Source organism: Fundulus heteroclitus, chromosome 12, assembly GCF_011125445.2.
Source record: "Fundulus heteroclitus isolate FHET01 chromosome 12, MU-UCD_Fhet_4.1, whole genome shotgun sequence".
NCBI lineage: Eukaryota > Metazoa > Chordata > Actinopteri > Cyprinodontiformes > Fundulidae > Fundulus > Fundulus heteroclitus.
The window spans coordinates 48316195-48336537 of NC_046372.1; the positions used below are offsets into that span (position 1 = coordinate 48316195).

Sequence of the window (20343 nt, forward strand, 5' to 3'; positions counted from 1 at the left end):
CCAACCAGTCAGAATCCTTCAAAAACAATGGCTACATCGAAAAGCATTGTGCGTCTGTATCAGGAGACAGAGTTGGTGTAAAATAGCTGACCTCCAAGAGCTCTTTCTCCTTTGCACCTCAACCTATTGGTGCAGTTGGGCTTTAAAACAAATCAGAAAATAACGTCTGAATAAACTGTAATTTTATAATGTTTCATGTATGTTTTTGCTTTGGACTTCACAGAGGTGAAGACAGAAAATGCTGTGTAGTTGTGTGGTAAAGTCAGTTGGAAATAAAAATGATTGGAGATGCCTTTGATTTCATAGCAATTCATTTTTCCAGTTCAACATTGATTAGACACATATTATAAACAGTCAGTCACAACACCAACTTAAAAATCAGCACCTCTCTGACAGCATTCATTTTTCCTCCATTGCATGGCCAAGTTACAACAATGGCCGCACATGTGATGTCATAAAACTCTGTTTTTCCTGCATTTAAATTCTGACAAGACAGAAGTTGTAATCTTTGGGCCAGAGTCTTCAAAAAATAAAGTTCTTAATCAGTCACTTAATCTGGATGGCATTAACTTGGCCTCTGGTAATAAAGTTAAAAATCTTGGTGTTGTTTTCGACCAAGACATGTCATTTAAATCCCATATTAAACAGGTTTCCAGAGTTTCCTTTTTTCACCTCCGGAATATCGCCAAAATTAGAAACATTCTGTCCAGGGGTGATGCTGAAAAACTAGTCCATGCATTTGTTACTTCAAGGCTGGACTATTGTAATTCTTTACTATCAGGAAGTCCACAAAATGCAGTTCGAAGTCTTCAGCTGATTCAAAATGCTGCGGCAAGAGTTCTGATGAAAATCAACAAGAGGGATCATATTTCTCCAATTTTAGCTTCCCTTCATTGGCTTCCTGTTAAATCAAGAATAGAATTTAAAATTCTCCTTCTAACGTATAAAGCCCTTAATAATCAAGCTCCATCATATATCAGAGCTCTGATTACCCCGTATGTTCCTAACAGAGCACTTCGCTCTCAGACTGCAGGTCTGCTGGTGGTTCCTAGAGTCTCTAAAAGTAGAATGGGAGGCAGATCCTTTAGCTATCAGGCTCCTCTCCTGTGGAACCAACTCCCAGTTTTGGTCCGTGAGGCAGACACCCTATCTATTTTTAAGACTAATGTTAAAACTTTACTTTTTGACAAAGCTTATAGTTAGAGTGGCTCATACCCTGAGCTATCTCTATAGTTGTGCTGTGATAGGCCTAGGCTGCTGGAGGACATCAGGGTCTAATTTTCTCACTCTACTGATTTCTACTGTTCTTCAGTCTACTGTTCTCCAGTTTTGCATTGTACTACATTGAAATGACTGTCATCATTTCAGCTTTTAACTTTTTGCTCTCTCTCTTTTTCTTCATAGTAGGTACACCTGGTCTGGCGTTCTGTTAACTGTGACATCATCCAGAGAAGACGGCTCACCCGCTACTTCCATCTAATGTAGAACAGATTACTAGATCAATGTGTGCTTCTGTGCTTTTTTGTTTCTCTTGTTGTGTCTCTGTTCTGTCTTCTGTAACCCCAGTCGGTCGAGGCAGATGACCGTTCATACTGAGCCCGGTTCTGCCGGAGGTTTTTCCTTCCCGTTAATGGGTGGTTTTTCTTCCCACTGTCGCTTCATGCTTGCTCAGTATGAGGGATTGCAGCAAAGCCATGTACAATGCAGATGACTCTTCCTGTGGCTCTACGCTTCCCCAGGAGTGAATGCTGCTTGTCGGGACTTTGATGCAATCAACTGGTTTCCTTATATAGGACATTTTTGACCAATCTGTATAATCTGACCCAATCTGTATAATATGATTGAACTTGACTTTGTAAAGTGCCTTGAGATGACATGTTTCATGATTTGGCGCTATATAAATAAAATTGAATTGAATTGAATTGAATTGTTCTGCCAGGTTTCAGAAATCTCCACTTTGGCTGGAGTTTTCAAAATATATATCACTGATTCTTGAGAGTCGGGACAAAACACGTTTTAAAAAACTATTTTTAAAATTACACATTATATCAATTAGAGTTATATGTTTCTGCAGAGAAGGATCTTAGCTATTTAACCATGTAAATGAACAGGTTCTAAATAAAAACACATTTTTTACAAATAAACATGTTTCTCTTCAGAACTGGATTTTTGTCAACTCCGTCAGACACACTAAAAAGTATACAATTTTAATTCTTCCAATCATACAAGAATCTGAAGTTCTGAAGTATATTACAATAATGTTTAATTACTCTATGTAAAAAACAAAATACAATATATAAACTTAGTTGTGATTTCACACTATTTTGAAAACTCAGATTTCTAAATATTTGCATTTTTAAACTTTGATTTTAATTTCAATATTGTAAAAACAAATTCCTTAAATAAATAAAACATAAGAGGAGGTAGATCAGATGGTCCTTTATTGCAAAAACAACATCAACTGAAGGAAGAATATTTTTGTCTCCCAAAAAATTAACAAAAACATACATTCTCTAGAAGTCAGATGCGTATGGTTAAATAATGTAATGAATGCTATGTATGTGCATTTATGTGTAAATAAAACCCTGAAATATCAGTTTAACCCTTCACTATATTCACAAATAATATTATATTCGCACATTAAGAGGTAATTGGTGGTTTTGTCAACTCCGTCAGCTTACAGGTCAACTCCGTCAGCAGTAGAACCTGATGGAGTTGACGTCTGACGGAGTTGACGTAAGGGCATGTATTTTCCCTCCAAAACATGTATTGTACACTGCAGCTAGGTACTTTTTTCTCAGTTGCTAGCTGTCCCAATAACCTCACAAAATTGCTTAAATTCAATCCACTATGGTTTAAAAAAAAGTATCTCAACAGAAAGATGGTATTGACATGGTGCAGCTGTGACCATAGGAATATTGACATTGTTTGTCTAAAATATGAAAAAATTTAAAATGTGCCAGAGCATGTGTGGTAATGCTGCATTCACCACAGGCAGGGAGATGAAAGGGGGTCCTCAGAGATATAGCTGACCATGCTATTTCCTGATTTAAAGAGCTTTATGAAAAAATCTGACGGAGTTGACAGAAACTGAGGACACAACTTTAATATGTAACGTTTCTGGCACTGGAGCTGCTGATTGCAATCAGCACACCTGTGTCTGTCTCCGCCCTGGCTGCTTAAAAGCTCTGCTCCTCGCAGCCTCCAGTGCCAGAACGTCTCTAGCCACACGGTGAGCGCTTCCAGCCTTCTTTTGAATTCCTGTCTGCCTGTCAGTCTCTCGACCTATTTTGCCTCTGTTTTTGGAAACCTGTCTGCCCCTTTTGGATTTGTCTGCCTGCCTGGGTCCTGCCTGTCAGCCTCAGAGAACTGGACTGCCTCACCGTGTTTCTGACCCCAGCCTGTCCGTGAGTAAAACGAGTTCGCCTGCCCCCTGTCTGTCTGTGCTTTCTGGATTGTGACCTGGACCTGGACCTGGACGCTCTGTTGGATTCTCCCTTGGAAACCGCTGCCTGAGTTAAACGGATTTCCCCCCCTGACAAAGACCCGGACCGGACCTGGACAAAGAACCCTGGATTACCCCCTCTCGGACACCATCGACATAAGGAGTCAGAGTTCTGCCCTCAGCACGTCCAGGTTAGTGACCCAACTTCTCTCTCACCAACCTGTCGATATCTGCTGGTCACTAACCTGCGACTCTGCCTTCAGGAGCGGCCAGTCGCTGAGTGCGAGCCGAGCCAGGGGACCGCACCGCCAGCGTCAAAATAAAGACTGTTAAATTTTGTACTCACTTGTTTTCGGGTATTTCTTGGGTCCTCCTAAATTCTTCACAGTACGTTCTGGCCAAACATGGACCCTGTACCCGAAACCTAGTGGCGCGCGGGGTAGAGAAATCCATTTCTGATTTAGAAGCCGGCGTCTCGGAGATTTTAGGCCATCTTCGAAGTCAGGGAAGCACGCAGCCTCCACTTCCGAAAGCCGCTTCCTCTAGCCTACCGTCACTTCCGGTGACGTCGTCCTCGTCAGAGCCCCGACTCTCCCCGCCAGCAATGTTTTCTGGTGATCCAGAACATTGCAGGGCTTTTCTCACACAGTGCGAGACACATTTTGAATTGCAACCTTCCTCATTCTTCTCAGACCGGTCCAATATAGCATATGTGATGTCCTGCTTTGCCTCCACTTACTCCGTCAGTGGTCCGGACGTCTTCCTGGAGGTCGACCCGGAGGTGATCCGGGAGCTCCGTCCGGACCTATTTCTGGAATCGATCCCGTTCCCTTCTCTTGGCGTTGAGGCACATGAATCGCCGCGGGCGTCGGCGGTCCCGTTTCGTCAGGAGAGATTGGATTTCCCGCCAAGCCCGCCATCCCGCCACCGGAGGAGAAGACGGCGGCCTGTTAACCAGTCCTCCAGCCGTTCTGAGCAGCGATCGGCCGTTGCTTCTCAGCCTTTGCCGGCTGCCCCGTCGGCGTCCTCTGCCGCTTCCTGTTCAGTGGACCGGGGTCCTCCACTTCCCTGTCCGAATCCGCCCACAGCTCCTCCTAGTGGCGCTGTAGAAGCTGATTACAAAGCTTTGGAGGACAAGATAAGGACATTTGCTCCCCTCATTAAACGCCTCAAGGAGGCTCTCTTCAGCCATTATTCGGAGGAGCTGGAGCAGAAATTAAAGGAGGTGGAGGGGCATTATAGGTCAGCCCTCAAATCATTCTACAGCCGACCTGGGTCTGTCACCGAGGGACCGGCCGACGCCTCGGCTTCTGGGTCTGTCACCGAGGGACCGGCCGACGCCTCGGCTTCTGGGTATGTCACCGTGAGTCTGGCCGACGCCTCGGCTCCTGTCAAGCCCTATGAGGGGGTCCAGGAGGACCTGATTCTTCTGGCCAGCGACACATTGACCCAGGAGGGTCCGTCGCCGACAAGCGACGAAGGCACCCAGGAGAGTCCATCGCCGACATGCGACGTAGGCACCCAGGAGGGTCCGTCGCCGACCTGCGACGTGGGAACCCAGAGGGGTCCGTCGCTGACGTCCGACGTGGGAACCCAGGGGGGTCCGTCGCTGACGTCCGACGTGGGAACCCAGGGGGGTCCGTCGCTGACGTCCGACGTTGGAACCCAGAGGGATCCGTCGCTGACGTGCGACGTTGGAACCCAGGGGGACCCTTCGCTCTTCGGGCACCCAGAACCTCAGAAGGGGATTCAACAACCGGGACCCCTGGAGACCTAGAGCCTCATGATGTTGTTTATAAGTCCAGACCCCTGATAGCCCTCATGGACAGCCAGCTCTGGGAGAGTCTTTATTGGACGTCTCTTTCTGAGACCCTCCAGGAGTTGATCCTGAGACTCCTGGTGGCAAAGGGTCTGACTTTGGCTCCTGAAGCCTGTAGCCCGGGGCCTCCTGAAGCCTGTAGCCCGGGGCCTCCTGAAGCCTGTAGTCCGGGGCCTCCTGAAGCCTGTAGCCCGGGGCCTCCTGAAGCCTGTAGCCCGGGGCCTCCTGAAGCCTGTAGCCCGGGGCCTCCTGAAGCCTGTAGCCCGGGGCCTCCTGAAGCCTGTAGCCCGGGGCCTCCTGAAGCCTGTAGCCCTGTGGCCCCTGTAGTCTGTAGCTCTGTAGTCTGTAGCCCTGTGGCCTCTGTAGTCTGTAGCCCTGTGGTCCCTGTAGTCTGTAGCTGTGGCCCCTGTAGTCTGTAGCCCTGTGGTCTCTGTAGTCTGTAGCCCTGTGGCCTCTGTAGTCTGTAGCCCTGTGGCCTCTGTAGTCTGTAGCCCTGTGGCCTCTGTGGTCTGTAGCCCTGTGACCTCTGTAGTCTGTAGTCCTGTGGCCTCTGTAGTCTGTAGTCCTGTGGCCTCTGTAGCCTGTAGTCCTGTGGTCTCTGTAGTCTGTAGTCCTGTGGCCTCAGCAGCCTTTAGCCAGGCTCCCACCTTAGCAGCCTGTTGCCAGGCTCCCACCTTAGCTGCCTGTAGCCAGGCTTCCCCTTCAGTCGCCTGTAGCCAGACTTCCCCTTCGGTCGCCTGTAGCCAGGCTTCCCCTTCAGTCGCCTGTAGCCAGGCTTCCCCTTCAGTCGCCTGTAGCCAGGCTCCCTTGTCAGTCGCCTGTAGCCAGGCTCCCCCTTCAGTCGCCTGTAGCCAGGCTCCTTCGTCGGTCACCTGTAACCAGGCTCTTTCCTCCGTCGCCTGTGGTCAGGCTCCTTCGTTAGTCGCCTGTAACCCGGCTCCTTCGTCAGTCGCCTCTAGTCAGGCTCCTTCGTTAGTCGCCTGTAGCCAGGCTCCTTTTTCAGTTGTCTATAGCCAGGCATCCCCTTCTGTCGCCTGTAGCCAGGCTTCCCCTTCGGTCGCCTGTAGTCAGGCTCCCTCGTTAGTTGCCTGTAGTCAGGCTCCTTCGTTAGTTGCCTGTAACCAGGCTCCTTTGTCAGTCGCCTGTAGCCAGGCTCCTTCGTCCGTTGCCTGTAGCCAGGCTCCTTCGTCCGTCGCCTGTAGCCAGGCTCCTTTTTCAGTCGCCTGTAGCCAGGCTCCTTCTTCGGTCGCCTGTAGCCAGGCTCCCGCACCGGGAACCAGTGACCAGGCGCCGCCGCCTGTAGCCGTTAACCAGGTGCCGCCGCCTGTAGCCATTAACCAGGCGCCGCCGACTGTAGCCACTAACCAGGCGCGGCCGACTGTAGCCACTAACCAGGCACCGCCGCCTGTAGCCACTAACCAGGCGCCGCCTCCTTTAGCCTGTAGTCCGGTGCCCTCCTCAACCTGTAGTCTGGCGCCTTCCCTACCCTGTAGTCCGGCGCCGGGTTCTGTTTTTTCTCTCTCCAGACCTCGCCGCCGGCCTCCTAGATTCCTGCTCCGCCGCCGGCCTCCGAGGTTCCTGCTCCGTAGACGGCCTCCTGGACGCCCGCCGGAGAGCTTGTCACGCCGGGGCCGTCCGCCGGAGAGCCTGTCACGCCGGGGTCGTCCGCCGGAGAGCCTGTCACGCTGGGGCCGTCCGCCGGAGAGCCTGTCACGCCGGGGCCGTCCGCCGGAGACCGTTTCTCGCGTGGGCCGTCTTCCAGGATGCCCACCAGACTCTCTGTTCTAGAGATTGGTTTAGAAGCATTGCAGTTAGTTGGTTTTTGCTCTTCCGAGGGTTGTTTTCTGTTATGGACTCTTGTTTTTTTTTCTGACCCTCCTGCCTGTAGCCCCCTCCACCCGCCCGGTCAGACTTTTATTTAGTTTTCTTTTGTACTCTTAGAGACGTTTAAGGGCGTCTGGAATCCGCCCTTGAGGGGGGGGGCTCTGTAACGTTTCTGGCACTGGAGCTGCTGATTGCAATCAGCACACCTGTGTCTGTCTCCGCCCTGGCTGCTTAAAAGCTCTGCTCCTCGCAGCCTCCAGTGCCAGAACGTCTCTAGCCACACGGTGAGCGCTTCCAGCCTTCTTTTGAATTCCTGTCTGCCTGTCAGTCTCTCAACCTATTTTGCCTCTGTTTTTGGAAACCTGTCTGCCCCTTTTGGATTTGTCTGCCTGCCTGGGTCCTGCCTGTCAGCCTCAGAGAACTGGACTGCCTCACCGTGTTTCTGACCCCAGCCTGTCCGTGAGTAAAACGAGTTCGCCTGCCCCCTGTCTGTCTGTGCTTTCTGGATTGTGACCTGGACCTGGACCTGGACGCTCTGTTGGATTCTCCCTTGGAAACCGCTGCCTGAGTTAAACGGATTTCCCCCCCTGACAAAGACCCGGACCGGACCTGGACAAAGAACCCTGGATTACCCCCTCTCGGACACCATCGACATAAGGAGTCAGAGTTCTGCCCTCAGCACGTCCAGGTTAGTGACCCAACTTCTCTCTCACCAACCTGTCGATATCTGCTGGTCACTAACCTGCGACTCTGCCTTCAGGAGCGGCCAGTCGCTGAGTGCGAGCCGAGCCAGGGGACCGCACCGCCAGCGTCAAAATAAAGACTGTTAAATTTTGTACTCACTTGTTTTCGGGTATTTCTTGGGTCCTCCTAAATTCTTCACATAATAGGCAGATTTTTATGGAAAATATTGTTTGATGTTTACTTCATGCATTGTTTTTTTATATTTATACCCCTTCTTTTTTATTTATATTTATGTTTTCACAATTTTAGAGCATTTTCAAAGTTTTTTGAGATGGTTAATATTGTAACCTCTTGCTGAGGACAAGTAAAATAACATGGACCTTCTAACCAAAGACCATACATTTAATCAAATTTTCCCCAAAAAGATAAAAAGGTTTATTCTAAAAATCCGATAGGTATATACTATTCCTTTAGATTTAACTTTGTAAGTATGTCAATCATGATGAATTTATTATTTTTTTCTATAAATTAGACTTTTCTATGTGGGACGTGTTTTGTCCCGACTCTCAAGAATCAGTGATATATATATATATATATATATATATATATATATATATATATATATATATATATATTAATACATTAAAGTATTAATGACTGATTTCATATTTTTTCCGTAAGTGGCCATGGTATAACCGGGATAATGCCCTTTGAGCTGTCCATTATCAGAAATTAATGGACTTTGTGGAAGCAACACGTCTCCACGTCTTCACGCCTCTGCGTGATAATGGACACCTCGTCGGGGATTATCCCTTACATATACCAGACTAGTTTATTTACGACATTAGCCCTGCATTTAACAGCTGAGGTGAACGCGAGTGAAGATAAAAAAAAAAAAAATTCATCTTCATATTCTGAAGGTTTTTGTTCTTGGTGTGGGTATAAACATTTAAAAGTTATGCATTGCACATTTAGACATTAAGATTAAAGATTCAAGTAAACCCAGCAAAATACCTTTCTAATCTCACTTCTAAAACCTTGCTTGTTTTATATGTATTTACAGTACATTCTACTGTTGGAGCTAAAGGTCTTGTATAGTTTTGTAAATGAAGACTACAGTAAATTACAACAATGAACATAAGTAGGCCTATATGTTTCATAATGGTAAAATGTGCTGAAATCATTCCCTGTAAACACTTGATGCTCATGGCATTCAAAAACGTTTTCAAACAATATTTTACAACTTGTGGACAAATTCTCATCCATCATCAATTTTCTATATTCCATTAACCATAAAGAACACAACCCTTGAAAGAGAACGCTGGATTAAAGCCTTTATTTTGTTCCACGTGCTATATTTAGTCTTTTTCTACAGAACCTGTTTGCCACAGCACGTAGGGTTCTGCTGAAACGTTCTTTCTGATGAAACAGTTTTCTCCTGGAGCATCTGTACTTCCTGGTATTATATCAGCCCATCATTCCCTGTCCCTCAGACAGATTAAGCTATTTGAAACAATTAAGAGTGTGAAAATGAAAAACAGAAATAAATCAAATTTAGCTTTGCTCCTACACAGACCCATGGGTACAATGTAAATTCTTTTGGGGATGGGTGGATATTTGTTTACATTTTTTGCTTTTTTTCAGTCACTCATTTGTCTAGATTGGCCAAAACGTTTAGCAATGCAAACTAAAACTGTCCAAGGCAGCAGTAACTTGTCAATAATGTGAATAATGCTAATTATACTTAGCATTAAAGGACTGGATGTGTGCTTAGCGATTACAGTTGTTACAACATCAATAATAATAATAATAATAATAATAATAATAATAATAATAATAATAATAATAATAAAATGTTTCCGTTTTAACGTTCATATTGCTGTTGTATTTTTAGTGAACTTTGTGTAACATTAGCTGCTGCCAACATTTAAAAAGAGGTATGTGGCAGTTTCTAAGCAACACTCTGCCGCGGTCAAACAAACGTGCGTCATTTCCTACAGACAAAGACTCCAGAGCGCGTCCCCTTCTGCGCCCTCTTCCAGCTGCGCTCACAGAGACCTTGGTCGCAGAAAGGAGCACATTCTGATGGAGCTTCTGTTTTCGTAGAAATGCTCATTATTAGAAAGGGGTGTGTTAAGTAGGGCTTTTTCAGATTCGCCTAACCTAGGCAGCTTTTGGCTGAGTTTGACTTAGGTAACTCGTCGTCTCACCGAACAATCTGAGTCGAGGAGGTGCGTCCCCTTCAGAACCCCGGTGCTGCTCCTGTTGAGCATGGATTAGAGACAGGACGGGGGGTGCAGTTTGCCGTCTGTTTTCGGAGCCAGGAAACGTGGGGTGGGAATATGTGTTCGTTGGCGTGACAACGAAACGCAAATCAGCGCCATTACGCATTGATCACCGGTCACCTGTTGATGCCTGACGCTCGGGGAGCTGTTTAACTTTGTTGGTGGAAGATGTGAGGTGAAGGGTGCTGGACCAAATGCCCGATCCGTCCACTGCACTGCCTGGCGCACTGTTTCTCCGTTATGCGGTAGGATGAGCGCTGATCTGGAGCGCGCTTCGCCAAACACATCGGTGAACTCGGACGGCTTAGGGGGCCGTGCGCTCTCGGCAAATGTCCGGAGGCTTCACAACAACCTCAACCTGCTCCTAAGTGACCTGGAGAGAGAGCAGTTCATTCATTGTCTAAATGTCTATCACGCCAAACGCAACGTCTTCGACCTGGTCCAAACTCTCAAAGTGATTCTCAGCACGCCCGGGAAGCGACAGCTGCTGCCCATGCTGCGCCTGGTCATCCCGAGGTCCGACCAGCTCCTCTTTGACCAGTACACGTCCGAGGGGCTCTACCTGAAGACAGACGAGGGCGACTCAACTCTGCAAACATATGTCAGCTCAATCTGCGAGCAGCCCCTCGCTCTGGGCTGTCCGGAACCGACTACTTCCATGAGCCCTATGTTCACAGAGGGCCTCTTTGGAGGGGTGCGCCAAGTCACCCTGACGCGCACCAGGAGCCACGAGGGTCTGGGCTTCAGTATCCGCGGGGGCTCGGAGCACGGCGTGGGGATCTACGTGTCCCTGGTGGAGCCGGGCTCTTCGGCCGAGAGAGAAGGACTGAGGGTCGGGGACCAGATAGTAGCAGCGAACGACTCGGTGTTTGACGCTGTCACTCACACAGAGGCGGTGAAGGTAGGTAGGGTTTCACGCATGTGGCAGTGTGCTTGCTTTGTGCTGATGGAAGAGTCCCGCGGCTAAGATGGATGGCTGTATTTATACTCCATTGCATGAGGCAGAGGCACTGAACCGTACTGCCCTGGCCTAAAACCTGCAGGAGAATGAAACAGCGTAGCCAGTGAGCCCAGGAGGAAACTGTCTGTCTTATCCCTTTTTATCAGTTCTTCTGCACCAGTGGACTCTGTCTTCATGCTCTGTGGTACCAACAGAGTAAAGAGGCTCTCTGCTTCATGCATGTAAACAGACAACAAATGCAAGCTCTGCAATAATGCTGCTAATGAATCTGATAATTGGAATGAAGTCACTTATTAATACTGCACAGTTGTGTTGCAGCCACTGTTCTGTACTGAGTTTTAAACATGTGGCTGGGTTGAGCCTAAAAGACTCCATAATCCCTTCAACCTCTTCTTTCAGTCATGTTTTATACATGGATGCAGAGCTTTCTATGGTGGATAATATTGGCTATTCTCCGTTAGAGTACTTTATCTTGCCTTGAAGAGTAAGAATTATGTTTCTGCTTTTAGAGCCACGTTAGTAGTCAGATAAGGGTCGTGAGATTCCTCAGCTTTAAAAGTACAAACCTGTAACATCAGTTGGTTGTGGCGATAGGTTACGTCTAATTAACTCAGTTAATTAACAGTGCAGTAAATCTGCCACAAAGCACCGACCAGCAGTGGTTCTGTAGATCTTTTTGCTTTCTCTCTGATTTCTTTGAAATAAACCATAAACAGTTGGTTTAATTCTGTTCAACCAAGAACACACACTGACAACAAAACATGTCTGTGACAGTGAAGTGATGGTATCCACTGCAGGATTTCACAACATACAAAGATATCAATAACTTCTGTGAAGAAAAAAAACGGACTAATTTTGGTTTGCTGGTTTTTGAGCCGGTTATAATAATTAAGCCATTTCAGACATTCATGTCTGTCTGATCAGGAACCGCAGCACACAGTGAATGCATGAAACAACCACTGCCCTGTAAACAAGTATTCAAGCCAGCAGTGAATTTTCAGATCCAGTTCCTGGTCAAGGTTTTCTATAGATGAAATATATCACATCAGCTGGCACTAGGGAGGGGAGCGACTTCAAAGAGATTTCAACAGAGAATCCATGAGCCATGATTGATTTGCTATGGTTCATGGTGACGGCGACAGTTTTTGGTCTCCAGAACTTGAAATAGTACAAATCTGATAATTTACAAGCTTGGGTTTTTCTGTCTGATGAGTTTCCATCCAGACAGCCCACCTGTAAAATTAGTAAATGAGTTTTCAGCTTGTATAATCTTAAATAGTTACATCATTTGCACTGTATGCAGTTTGAAGTCATCTAACTTTAACATACCCAGTGTTTCCCGCAGCGCTATCTTGGCGAACGGTACCGCCTCGCCAACATTCCGAAAAAAAAAATAACTCGATATGCTTGCATGTTTATTTGACGTTAACACGCGGTTCTTTGTTGTTGCTTTCGCGCGTGCATATAGTGAATGGCAGGGAAAAAACAGGCAAAAACACATGGATACCTTCTGCCCTTCCCTTCATCTCTCCACAGTTTACAGTTTGTAGCTTATGTTGATATAAAATGAATACCGCCTCAAAAAACCCCATTGTTTTGCTGCACAGCACTTGCCATGTATTCAAGTCAATGCAGGTGTCTCATATGAAAGAGGAAAACTGAATGAAAGTGATCATAGCTGTGATGTTGTCCTGGCTCCAAAAAGGGCTTAAAGAGGACCTGAACTGGAGCAGAGTTGAATGATAACAGCAGCATCTGAACCGTCCTTCACTACACAAGAGAACAGAGTTCGGACTCTGCACTCTATCTTTAGTGCATTCAGCGGGGAACCTGATGCTGCACTAACGCCTGTGATACATCCATCCATCTTCTGACTTGCTTAATCCCTCATGGGGTCTCGGGGGTTGCTGGTGCCTATCTCCAGCGTTCACTGGGCGAGAGGCGGGGTAGACCCTGGACAGGTCGCCTGCGATACAGTGGTTTGCAAAATTATTCATACCACTGGAACATTTTTTACAAATAGGGCTAGGCGATAAATCAATTTTAGCGAATATTTCAAATTTGCAACTCCTGAAGATTTCATCCATCCATCCATCCATCCATCCATCCATCCATCCATCCATCCATCCATCCATTTTCTGACCCACTTAATCCCTCATGGGGTCGCGGGGGTTGCTAGTGCCTATCTCCAGCGTTCCACCTGAAGATTTAATTTTGGAAAATCGAGAATTTTTTTTTTTTTTGCCAATACATTCTCCTGGGCTTCCATGAAAGTTTGTACTAAATCAGTCCCGAAAGAGGAAATTGTTCTGGTTATAGCATGCAATCTCAAATATATGTTATATGGAAACCTTTTTACCCAAAGACGAGGTAATGTAAATTAATACATTAAGACTTTAATGTATTCATTTAAATTTTTTTAGGTTGTGTGAAGTTACACAAGTGAAGTGAGGCCTGTTCTTCGATGTGTAAACCAACTGGCAGCAAACATTTTGTTATATTTTCATTATTTATTACCATCTTGTTTTATAAGCAGGGGTGCACATAACATTTTGGATGAGTTACTCAGGTGAGTACCAGAAGATGGTGTTTGTTACTCACCCCATTTGTAGCGTGGTCTTATTAAGCTCAGTCTTCCTCACTGTCCTCCTCAGTGTTGCTCCCACTGTCCTCTGCTTCAGACTCCTGCGTGGTAAATGATGCTGCAGATGCACTTCCCTGTCCTTGGTTTAGCCTCCGATTAGCTGTCTCCATCCACAGGTCTACAGCTGGCTTTGGGTCAAATGTCTCTGTGGTCTGCCTTGACAGATGAATGTGCATCAGGGCTGAGAGACGAGCATGTGACAGACGAGATCTGTACTTGTTTTTTATTATGCTGAGATGCGAGAATCCCCTCTCACAAGCTGCACTGCTTAAAGGCAGTGTAAGGGATAGCTTAACCACCTTGTTGATGTTGGAGTAAGTAACTGGGTTACTTGTTTTTACAATTTGGACCAAGTCATACACAGATGAGGCCCCCAGGCGTTTTCCTGCCTGCTTTAAGCGCATCCATTCTGTCACAGTGGTGTCTTTATCAAGCTGCAAGGCGGCCTCATATTTCATAAGAATGCTGCAAACTGTTGTGTTTCCAAAACTGTGGAGGTCTTTCATTTCCTCCGGCCATGTTGAAGGATCAAATACTAAAAAATTATCACATGACTTGAGGGAGTCATATCTGATTTCAAACTCTTCAATTAACCCCCTAAGTATGTGTGTCTTGTCTTTGTCAGCATCCACATTAGAAGCAGTGTGTTCCCTGCAGTGGCCTTCACCATCAAGCAGTAGTGTGAACTGTCCAATGGCTACCATGAGTTCATCTTTACATTCTCCAATGGTCAGCTTTTCCTTCTGAAAGTTAATGGATGTGGTTTTCAAAATGTTTCCAATGTCAAGCATGTTCAACAGAAAGCACTGAAAACGCTCTGTGCAGATTTGTTGCAAATTGCTGTCATCACTGGTAGCCAGTTGGATTTTAATGGCTGGCAGTAGTCTTGATATTTTTAACAGTGTTTCATGCCTCCATGCAGACCATCTGATATTATGAAACTTACCCAGTTTCACAAAGGAGATCCCATTTTCTTCACACAGCTTCTTCAGTGCAGCATTTTTTTTTTGCACCCCCTCTTTGTAAGTAAAACTGCAGCAGCTTGACCACAGTGCGATTAAATGCCTCACAGTAAGGAACGGTGCGATCGCCCGATTTTGCGCAATTCTCCAGTGTGTGCGCGGTGCACAAAATGTGCACAAGGGAGTCTCCAACTGCAGCAAGTTCCCTGAGTTTTGGCACAACGCCATTGTACATACCGACGTTGACAGCAGCCCCGTCTGTGCACACCGCAACCAACTTTGTTGTCCAGTTATCCAAGCCTGTGTCCTGGAAAAGTGTCACAAGTCCGTCTGTTATAGCCTGCGCGGTCCGGTCAGCACCCAGTTCAATAAGTCCGAGAAAGTCGGAGGTAAACTCTCCGTCGCTGGACACAGACACAATATAAACGATTTCCTGCTCAGTTTTTGTGATGTCCTCAGATCCATCAAAAGTCAGGCCCCAAAATTCAGCAGACTGCAGCTTAACTCTTAACTCCCCTGTGATGGTGTGAGCGATGCTCTGCATGATCCGTGTGCCACCTTCACGTGAATGATATGCACCTCCGACATTTACTCCTAGCCGCTTCAGTAAGGGAATGTCCTCAGCAAAGGAAGACATAGGACGTGCATGTTTAGCTTTATGGAAGGCGAGGAGAAACATATTATGGAGAGCTTGCCGCTGTTCTTCGTTCAGTTTATCTCGCCATCTGGCAAGTGGGCGACTGGACAGTTCTTGTCGGCTAGCTTGTTTATTAGCAATGGCTTGCACCACATTCATGTGCTCCTTGCTCTTTTCATGTTTGTCAAATAAAGGATGGTTGAAATTCTTTGAGCCTTTATAGAACGCACCTGTTTTGTCTGCTAGATTTGGATGCGAGCGGCAAATCTTGCACCACATTTCAGTGCGCTCCTCGTTGGCTTCAAGCCACGGCACGTCCTGGAGCCACTTTGCTGAAAAAAGTCTTTTCTTCGGGTCCAGTTTGGCGTTTCTTTGTTGGTGGCTGAACGCCAAAGAAGCTGCTTAATGTGTGTTGTTTTTTGGACATCTTCGACAGTAATTCAAAACAGGTGTTGATAAGCTGACGGTCAAGCAGTACGCAAATGTGCGTAGTAATATTATTGACGTTACACGTTCCTGATTTGTGACGCGCATGCGTACCTGCGTACCAGTTATGTGCACCCCTGTTTATAAGCGTGTTTTAAAGCTCGTAATAAGTTGCACTTTGTATTCAGGTCAACTCCCAGATGACATTATTCAAATAAAAGTACATTTTCAAAAATAGTTTCAGCAATTTGTTGCTCAGTGACGTTGTCTGAGGTTGATGAAGAGAATATTGGGGAGAAAACAGCATCATGAAGTCAAAGGAACACACCAGACGGGTCAGGGATAAAGTTGTGGAGAAGTTTAAAACAGACTTAGCCTATAAACATATTTCCAAGCTGTGAACATCTCACAGAGCGTTGTTCAATCCATCATCCAGAAATGGAAAGAGTAAACCTACCAAGACAAGGCCATCCACCTAAGCTTACAGGCCAAACAAGGACATAACACTGATCAGCGAGGCAGCCAAGAGGCCCATGGTGACTCTGGATGAACTGCAGAGATCCACAGCTCTGGTGAGGGAATCTGTCCACAGGACAACTATTAGTTGTGCACTGCCCAAATGTGGTCTTTATGGAAGAGAGGCAAGAAGAAAGCCATTGTTGAAAGGGAACCTTAAAAAACAGTTTTCCAGAAGCCCTTTTGGTGACAAAGCAAACATGGGGAAGAAGGCGCTTTAGTCAGGCGAGAGCCAAACGTTATGTGTGGAGGAGAACTAACACTGCACATCACTCTGAACACACCATCCCCATTGTCAAATATGGTGGTGGTGGAAGCATCATGCTCTGAGGGTGCTTCTCTTCAGCAGGGACAAGAAAGAAGGCCAGAGTTGATGGGAAGATGGATGGAGCCAAATACAGGGTAACCTTGGAAGAAAACCTGTTGGAGTCTGCAGAAGACTTGAGACTGGGGCACAGGTTCATCTTCCAGCAGGACAATGACAACTAAACATTAACGCCAGGGCTACAATGGAATGGTTTAAAGGTATATAGCCACGTAATATGCTTATAAAAAAAGACCAAAAGCTGTTTGATCATGATAAAAAATACGGTTATACACACCACGCTATAGTGTTTTGATAGTCCTTTTTGAACTGAAAAATAATTTTATTTCAATCAACTCTGCTGTCACATCTGAGCGATCAGTGGCTTTAGCCTTCCCTGTGGTGGGCTTCCTGGCCTCTGTGCTTCGTCGGGCTCCTAGCGACATTCCAGTCGATTCCCTCTTGGAATCATATTTTTTGCGCTTTTTTCACTGGATCTTGCACCATTCTTCATTGTTTCGCTGAGAGATGCTCATAGCTGTTAGTCGCTTCCTTGTTTTAACCCCTGCTGCGCATGCGCAGAACGGACTTCCGTTAATATCATGAATAAACAAAAAAGGCTTTATGTACTAACAAATTGGTTAAAAACAAAGCATAAAACACCAGAATAACAGCTAATTTAGCAAACAGGACATGAAAAATTTTGTATGCAACCAGAGTGAGCTACTGACATATAAATAAAAAAAGTAAAATAATGTGGTTATGCACTCTTAAAAAAAACATATTCATGTGTTAGAAAGGCCCAGTAAAAGTCCAGATCTAAACCAAGTCGAGAGTTATTGACAAGATCTGAAAACTGCTGTTCACAAACGCTCTCCAGCTAATCTGACTGAGCTGAAGCTGTTTTGCAAAGCATGTCCAAACATTTCTGTCACTAGATGGGCACATATGCTAAAAAGACTTGCAGCTGGATTGCAGCAAAAGGTGGTTCCACAAAGTATTGATTCAGGGGGGCTGAATACTTTTGCACAATGCCCTTTGCAGTTTTTTATTTGTAAAAAAAAAAAAAAAGAATTCTTATATAATTTTCTTTCTACTTCACAAAGTGGCATTGTATTTCACATAAAATTCCAATAAATTATAGTTATGTTTGTGGTTGTAATGGGACAAAATGTGGAAAAGTTCAAGGGGCATGAATGCTTTTGCAAGCCACTGTATATTTTCAAATAAAAGGTAAGATCAAGGGCAGTTTTAGCCATTTGGGGGCCCTAACACAAATGCTTTGTGGTGCCCCCACCTGGAAACAAAACAATAATACAGCATTTGTCAGTGCATTTCTTTTTATTTCCAACATAACTTCTCAGTATTAGTGGTTTGACAACAGTTGTAGTAAGTAAAAGGCGGAATCAAAATCTTGACAAAACATGCAACATTGGGGAGTGTAATACAGAACTAGGACTTGTACTATAAGGTTTTGTTAATACAACTTACTTTTTGTGCAGTTTTCACAAGTATTTGTTTGATACAAACCCCTAAAAACATCATGAAGGGCTGACTTTCCAGAGGAAACTGACATGTAAAGTTGTGTTTTCCTGAGGGAGAATCATAAGCTGGTGTTTATCAAAACCAAAAATCCTCAAAGTCTGCTGTACTTCTACATATTGTTTTACATTAACAGACTCAAACACTGATGTTCAGAGTAAATAGTTTTTTAATTTGGACAAATTTAACAGACTAAACATGGGATCATTTCTCATGTCTTTGTTGCTTATGCATTTATAATTTTTAATGTTATTTGTTCACAGTTTTCTGTTGCCTCAGCAGTGAATAGTTGCATGTGAAATTATGTTTTGCAACATTTGATCTACAACATTAAAAAACTCCATAGGTTCATTCTATTCTGTCAGTCGCTACTGAGGGGCACAGCTGCCCACAGCTGCTCTGAGTGCACCGACGGGAGAGATAGGAAATGGGACAGGGTGGAGCTGCTTTTTATTTACTCAAAGAAGTTTAATCTTGCTTAAGCAGTGAATAACTGCACATGAACTTATGCTCTGATATGTTTCTTTTTTTGTCTACAATAGTTAAAACACAGTGATGCAGTGGGTATCACTGTTGACTTGCAGCAAGAAGGTCCTGGGTTCAACCCTTGCCTTGTGTGTCTCTGCATGGATTTTGCATGTGTGCCCTGTGCATGTGTGGGTTCTCTCCAGGTACTTCGGCTTCATCCCACAGTCCAAAAACATGACTGTTAAATACCTCTCTAAATTCTCCTTGCGCAAAAATGGTTATTTAGCCCTGCGACAGACTGGCAACCTGTCCAGGGTGTACCAGGGTGTACCCCGCCTCTCACTCATTGACACCAGATAAGCGTGTCAGAAAATGGATGGATGGACTAATCAAGCTGTTTTCCATTCATCAACTTTGTTTGATGCCCCATCAGACATTGGGTGCCATGGTAATTATTATGATAAATAAGTTTTAGAAGGTGTGGCTTTAAAATTATGCAGTTAATGTGTGGAAAACATTGCTGGCCAGATTGTAAAAGATTCTGAATAAAGGGGGCTAAATTATGTGGGCAAAGGTGGGCATGTTGCGGGTGATCTACACTTCATGGTGACGGGAGTCAGAGCTGGATGGTAATCGTTGAGGCAGTTGATGGTTATTTTCTTGGGGACAGGCACAACAATGGAGGACTTCTGAGATGCAGGGACCATGGAGAGCTGCAGGAAGAGATTAAAGATGTCCAGAAAAACCCTTGCTAGTTGGTCAGTACCCAATCTTCTGGACCTGCAGCCGTTAGTGTTGACCTGCTTTAAGGAAGAGGTCACTTGATGCAGCAGCAGGACAAGGGGTTAAATGGTCAAACATATCTACTTTACCAAGGGAGGTATGAAAGCTCCCTTGATAAAGCAGACATAAGTACAACAGAAAAAACAGTCAGGATAAATATTTACATCTGTATGATTTAGTGTGATGGAGGACCAAGCTTGTGGCAAGTAATGAAGGAACAAAGGAAGAGCCAAAGGTCTCAAACAGCAAAATAAATATGTCCCTAAACTGTCATCTGGGTGGTTAAAAATAGCCCTGATAACGCCCTGCTCTGCTGTCCCAGACATTCATGTGTTATTCTGCGCATCTTTGAAGTGCCTTTCTATGGAAATCTTTTTGGGACATTGCAAGCTTCTCTGACTTAATCAGACACTAACACCATATGCCTATTGAAATTTCTTCTGCAGGCTGAATGGTTTGGGCCTTGGGCGACATCTTATTTAAGAGCAAATAAGAGCTTCTTTTTTTTCCTGCCTGCACAATCAAGCCAGCATGATGGGAAACAGCCTGAGTGGCTTCTTTTCTCTGACAGCACAGAAGATGGCTTGCAGGATATTTTCTTCACACCATTGGGCAAAGAGGACATTCGCTATATTGGTTGCAAGTAGGGGAGGTAGACAGTGTTTGTTTGCTATCAGCAGGCCCTCCACCACATCCTCCAGCACCTGGACTCTGCAGGAACCTACGCCAGGATCGTGTTTGTGGATTTCAGCTCTGCCTTCAATACAATCATCCCAACTCTGCTTCAGGAGAAGCTCTCCCAGCTGAGTGTGCCTGACTCCACCTGCGGGTGGATCACAGACTTCCTGTTTGACAGGAAGCAGCACGTGAAGCTGGGAAAACATGACTCTGACTCACAGCTCATCAGCACTGGTTCCCCCCAGGGCTGTGTTCTTTTCTCCTCTGCTCAGACACTTCCCTCTGGCAGGAGGCTGCGGTCCATCAGGACCAAAACCTCACGCCACAAGAACAGTTTTTTCCCATCTGCTACCAACCTTATGAAC

At 45.5% G+C, this 20343-nt stretch overlaps 1 protein-coding gene across 6 annotated transcripts in view; it reads left to right on the forward strand.

Annotated features, from left to right (window-relative positions):
- Positions 1-9669: 9669 nt before the first annotated feature.
- Positions 9670-20343, forward strand: part of whrnb (whirlin b) — a 203028-nt gene continuing 192354 nt past the window's right edge. For 3 of the 6 annotated variants that reach the window (XR_004932165.1, XR_004932166.1, XM_036144712.1), the window contains exon 1: positions 9670-10958. Coding sequence is in view for 4 of the 6 variants with exons in the window: in XM_036144712.1 (XP_036000605.1) it covers positions 10308-10958 (651 nt within the window). In the remaining 2 variants the exon portion in view is untranslated. The remainder of the gene's footprint in view (positions 10959-20343) is intronic. The other 3 variants (XM_036144711.1, XM_036144710.1, XM_036144709.1) reach the window with 3 other exon arrangements.